Raw genomic sequence first — 6,108 nt, forward strand, 5'->3', positions numbered from 1 at the left:
TAAACTAAGCAATTAAGATGCATAAACGAAATAAGGCTTTGGGAAACTACTCTATGCAATCTTAATCTACGAATGAATAAAAGCAAACTGAAATCAAGGAACCAGAATTACCGAATGAAAGCAGGAAGAAGAATCCGAAAGCACGAACTTTATTAACGAAAATAAAGCTAATTGTATTGAATGTTTATTAATAAAAACTTGATATTGAATCCTAAAAACTTCGATGATCTAAAGCAGTAGGAAGGAGTTACGTTATATAGAAGTGTCACGTAAAACCCTTCTCCAAACCTAATTACAAGTGGGCTTAGGTAAAAATCTTTTAATTCTCGTTAGGTTCCATGAGTGGTCGATCGACCATATCAACCAGTCGATCGACCAAAGGCCGAGAATATCAGAAGCTTCTGACTTGGAAATAAAACTTGTTCATCAGCTCATGTGGTCGATCGACCACGGACCTCAGTCGATCGACTGACTGCTCTTCTTGCGTAAACTGTTCAGCATTCTGACAGTCTATAGACCATGTAGGTCAGTCTATAGACCAAGTTAGCTGGTAATCCGCTTCTGAAACTCTCGCAAATCTATCTTTCAAGCCTTGATACGTGCACCAAGTTCGCTTCCCGAGTCTTTACTTCATGTGAAATCTATGCCAAGCACTCGGGGACGGATTCGGCCCGATTTCCGCTGAATTCTTCACATTTCTGCAATATTATACAAAAACACGAAAGTAGACGGAAAAAGGGAATATAGTAGAATCAACTACACATTTGAGCTCTGAAATGCGTGTAAAAGAGGGTGTAAAACATCATATTTTAGACACGCATCAAACTTCCCCAAACCAAACCCTTGCTTGTCTCCAAGCAAGAACTAGACTCGATCCTAGGACCTAATGGAACGAGTTCAATCTCAGAGCGAAATGCAACTATAAAGCCTAAACCAGTTTAATGCAACAACTAACAATCAATTAGCAATATGAACCATGCAAACGAGGTATGTAGTCGTTAAAAATTGCTGAACCGTCAACTATAGACACTTATCATTATGGACTATCACGGGTCGCTCATATCACACATAAACACAGGTGAATATTTGTAAAATATAGAAAGAAGTAATTTTGTAACGACTCTCACCTAACTACGACCTATACGAACATGCCTGCAATCTAATATGAAAATAATCTCTACAACCGTACATATGCATTCCAACCATTAAAGACCATTGACACATGCCGAGGCACAATTTGGCTATGTGAGGTATGGGTAAGAAGGGGCTAAGACGAATTTGGTAAAAACAGAGTTATAAGCCAAGCTAGTAACTAAGGGAACCAAATTAATAATTCATTCCAACTTCTTGCTCAAGATTAAACGATAGAACGGTGCTAATAGTAAGCACAAATCTCACATTCTCGATACAAACTTAATTCCCCAAATAATATTAATCGCAACATGGGAATACAAAATCACCAACTAATGAAGATTCAATCATGTGATTTTTCGAATTTTCTTTCTTTTTTTTTTCTTTTCTTTTCCATCTTTCTTTGAACTTTTCCTTTCTCATCTTTCCAACATCATCTCAATAAGAGCATATGCAACCAAAAATGAAGTAACAATCCCAAAAACTAAAACTACTAGCTTGACAAGGGCAGGCTAAATATAGGATGTAGTTAATAGGACAAAAAGGCTATTTCTGGCAGTGTGAGGCTTATGGAAAAATGAATAAAGGGGTGACCTCTTCCACATGTGTCAACATACCACAAACCCGAATGCATACAGGTATTAAGCAGATTAAGTTCATATTTATGCATATTGATATAACATGTCTTATAAGGAGTAACTACTCACATCCTAAATGAACTGGTCATGAACGCCACCAGTTATAAGCTCTAAACTTCATAAATATAAGTCGTTTGCCAAAAATCTAAGTCAACTCTAAGGTTCAGCAAATAATTTAACGAAAACTCGTAGACTATGCAAATGATTCTACTAATAACATGTTAATGAGCACGGCTTAGGCATAAACAGATGAAAATGCAATGTCATCATTGTACTACTACCGTTCCGACTCGACCTACATGCTCAAATAAACGTGCAATTTTTCGAATTTTTGAAATTTTTTTTTTGAATTTTTGTATATATATATATAGGAAATGAAATAAAAAATACAAGACAAAAACTAAACGTGAATGCAAAACAGAATGAATGTAACGCAAAACCCTTCCCCAATCCAAATCACACAATGCCCTCATTGTGCGAAATCATAGTATAAAGAAGCGAAAGGAAATGGGGAGTTGCGATAAATTAAGCAAACAAAACATGAAGTTAAACTCGGAAACTCACAAGACTCTAAGCGCGCAAAAGGAAACCTCCCCAAACCAGCGTGAGCTAGGAGGTTTCAGTAGCCAGCAGTGCTACCATAAGTACCTGAAAGGACAGAAAATACCGTGCATTATCCGAGAAAACAAAGTTGAAGCGGTAATTATGTGTAAAGAATTAAGCTGAAGAAAGCGATAGATGAATGAAAAGGAAAGAAAATAAGGATAAAACTCCCTAAAACTCCCTTTCATGCTCCGCCAAACGACCAAACACGGCAGGGGAATGATCGAAAACAGGTACAACAGCGGGAAGCGGTCGATCGACCACACAGGCTAGTCGATCGACCAGGGCATCTGAAACAAAAGCTCATGTAGCTGCAGTGGTGAGTCGATCGACCACACAGGCCAGTCGATCGACTGATATACCTGACGAGGACAGTGCTTTCTTCGAATTAACTCAAATAGTGTGAGTCAATATGGTCTAACAACCTGCAAATGCACATAATACAGCGCCCAAAATTGCGCTAAACCCCAATGTAAAGTCTATAGCCTAAATAAATCCTAAGCAAACCAAATTAAAGCGAAGTCTCGCGCACACCAAAAAAACAGTAAATAGTCTAAAACGGAATAAATAGTCTTAAAGTGGTTTATAAAACTAGATAGATAAATGGACGCTGCGGAAAATCTCCGACCAAGGCTTCTGACTATATGAAGTACCCTCCGCAATGCTAATCTCAGCAGCTGGACTCCACTCCACTCCTTCATCTAGAATACTCAACGGGTCATCAACGGCTCTAGCGGCTTCCCAAGCTCTTGGATCGTCCGGCTCATCAAACTCCAAGTCATAATCCGACACTTTCCTCGGCTCTTCCTTCCCCAAACCAGTTCCTACAACAGTCAAAACTGAAGAGTTTTCCTCCATCGTGCTCCTAATCTGGGGCGGAGGTGTTAAAGCAGGAATAAGCACAAGGGTAAGAGGTGGAGTATCATCAAATTTGCTCGACAAATTAGCAGCCTGATTAGCCACTAAAATTGCCAACCGATTTTCAAAATTCTTATCAGATTCAATCCTAGCTTCTTCCATTTTTATAACTTGAACCAAGAGAGTTTGAACTACCTTTCTCAATTCCGCAGTTTCATTTGTAGCATTCTCCAGCTTTTCGAACCTGGCATAAATGGAAGCTTCTAGTGCCGCAATAGCATTCATTTCAATACTTGGTTTTCGCGAATTCCCACGCGAACTTCCCATCTATCAAGAGTACTCAAGCCTTCCTCCTGAAATGATTCTTCTAAAAGTCTCTCTCTAGCGCAAGGGGAAACTACAACTTTGATACCGTCATAATTCACCACCCTGTGACCTGCGCATAAGAGGAAACTACAAGTAGAATATGAGAACAGTTTAAGGAACATGTGTCCCTTAAACCAAGAAAAAGACTAAAATAAAAACAACTAAAAATTAAACAATTGCCTCCCCGGCAACGGCGCTAAAATTTGATACCGTCGTAAAGTATCAATAATAAAATTTATAATCCAAACTACTACTATAGATAGTGGCAGTCAGGGTCGAACCACAAGGAGGCAAGCAATTTAAAGTTGTCTAATTTAAGTCTAAAGTAACAGTTTTTGGGGGGGTTTGATTTGAATGATTCTATAACTAATGGCAATAAAATTAAAACTAAACTAAAGCAAATAAATGAGCAGTAGATGAAAATAGATGAAATCAAATATTAAAAAGGATGCTAAGATGGTCGGTTCACTGTAGTTTCGATGGCAGTATCCTAGGTAAGTCCGAAATAATCTCGTAAGACGGGAAAATAAGAAGTCCTCTCGGTCCATTCTTTTTTTTTTTTTGGTGAAAGGTAAGTATATATATAAATATCAAAAGAATCACAAAGTTTATGAGTATACAAGCCAAGCAAAACTACTATCTTCTATCTATCAAAACTTTAAGAAATCGAATCTATCCAAAGCTGATCATAATTCCTGAGAGGACGTTTGTTCCTATGTAACCATCTGTCTTTGACCTCCTTCCAAACTTGATTCACCAACATACTTGGCGGTTGCACCTGCTGCTGCAATCTAGCACAATTTCTGACATGCCAAATACCATAAATCAATCCAACAAAATAGGCACCAATGACCACTCTTTGTAAGCTGCTTCTAGATCTACTCAAGGAGTACCATTTCACCATATGCTCTACATGAAACTGAATGTGGGGTTTCTGCTGCATCAGCTGCATACATCTTTTACTATACTCACATTTATAGAAAAGATGCTCATGACTTTCTGTCTCAGAACCACAGATAAAACATACAGTAGACTGAACAATACCCATCTTATGCAATCTGTCAAGGGTAAGAAGTTTACCATGCTGAGAGGCCCAAAAAATAAAGGAAGTTCTTGGCACATTCAAATTATTCCAGCACAAATACCTCCAAGGAACCTGAGGAGAAGTGTCTCTTAACCAGTTATATCCATCAGCTACTGAATATCCAGAAAGCTTGGCAATCCACTGATTGTTAGCATAGCCTATCTTAAAAATATCCTTCACTTGCATAATTTTTCTCCAGGACCAACTACAATTAGTAGGAGAAGTATAATCTTTCCAATCACACCCTTTCATATATACATGATTAACCCACTTAACCCACAAATGATCTTTTTTTGATGCAAGCCAGCTTGTATATTTTCCAAGAAGAGCTTTGTTCCACAGCTTAGCATTCTTAAGACCCAATCCCCCTTCAGCTTTAGGTTTACAGCATGTATTCCAATTTATATTAGGAGCTTTTAAGTAAGAATCTCTTCCTCCCCATAAGAAATTCCTACAAATAGAGTCCACCTTATTCATGATACCAGATGGGATTAAGAACATGGAAGCCCAATAGGAGTGTAAAGTAGAAAGCACTGTCTTAACTAGCACAAGTCTGCCAGCATAAGACAACTTCCTTGCCCCCAAGCATCTAATTCTTTGAACAATCCTCTCAATCAGCTTATGTCCCTCAAATTTAGAGATTTTCTTTGATGAAATTGGGACACCTAGATATTTAAAAGGCAGAGTACCAATTCTAAAACCAGAAACTTTGACAATGTCCTCAATAAGTTCCTTACTGACTCCACTAAAATAGATATCAGTCTTAACATTATTCAGAACAAGCCCAGAAGTAGCAGAAAAAGTAGAGAATCCTCTCAAGAGCCACATAATAGACACTGCATTACCCTTGCAAAAAAGTAAGAGATCATCTGCAAAAAGCAGATGATTGAGTCTGATGTATCCACACATTGGATGGAACCTAAACCCCTCTTGCTGGCCAACAATAACAAGAATCCTCGAGAGATATTCCATGCACAGAGTAAAAATCAAGGGGGACAAAGGATCCCTTGCCTCGATCCCCCTCTTGCCAGGGAAAAAACCAAAAGTGTTCCCATTGACATTAAGGGAATAAGTAGGAGATGTAATGCAAGTCATGACAAGATGAATGAATTGGGAAGGGAATTTCAAAGCATGTAGCATTTGATGAACAAATTTCCATTACACAGTATCATAGGCTTTTCTAAGGTCAATTTTGATAAGAGTTCTAGGAGAGGTGACCTTCCTATTGTACATCCTTACCAAGTCTTGACAAATCAAAACATTGTCCACTATATTCCTTCCCTTAATAAAACCTCCTTGACTACAATTCACAATGTCAGGTAGTACCTCACTCAATCTAGAGCAAATAATTTTAGTAATGCACTTATACAAAACATTGCAACAGGCAATGGGTCTGTATTCAAGTACACTCCCATGCTGTTTAAATTT

General features: G+C 38.1%; 1 protein-coding gene across 1 annotated transcript; it reads right to left on the bottom strand.

The window, feature by feature from the left end:
- Window positions 1–4,254: 4,254 nt before the first annotated feature.
- On the bottom strand, window positions 4,255–5,775 carry LOC141657465 (uncharacterized). The gene has a single exon (XM_074464717.1). The coding sequence runs from the start codon at window positions 5,773–5,775 to the stop codon at window positions 4,255–4,257; it is 1,521 nt and encodes a 506-aa protein (XP_074320818.1).
- Window positions 5,776–6,108: the final 333 nt, after the last annotated feature.

Source organism: Silene latifolia, chromosome 1, assembly GCF_048544455.1.
Source record: "Silene latifolia isolate original U9 population chromosome 1, ASM4854445v1, whole genome shotgun sequence".
Classification (NCBI taxonomy): Eukaryota; Viridiplantae; Streptophyta; class Magnoliopsida; order Caryophyllales; family Caryophyllaceae; genus Silene; species Silene latifolia.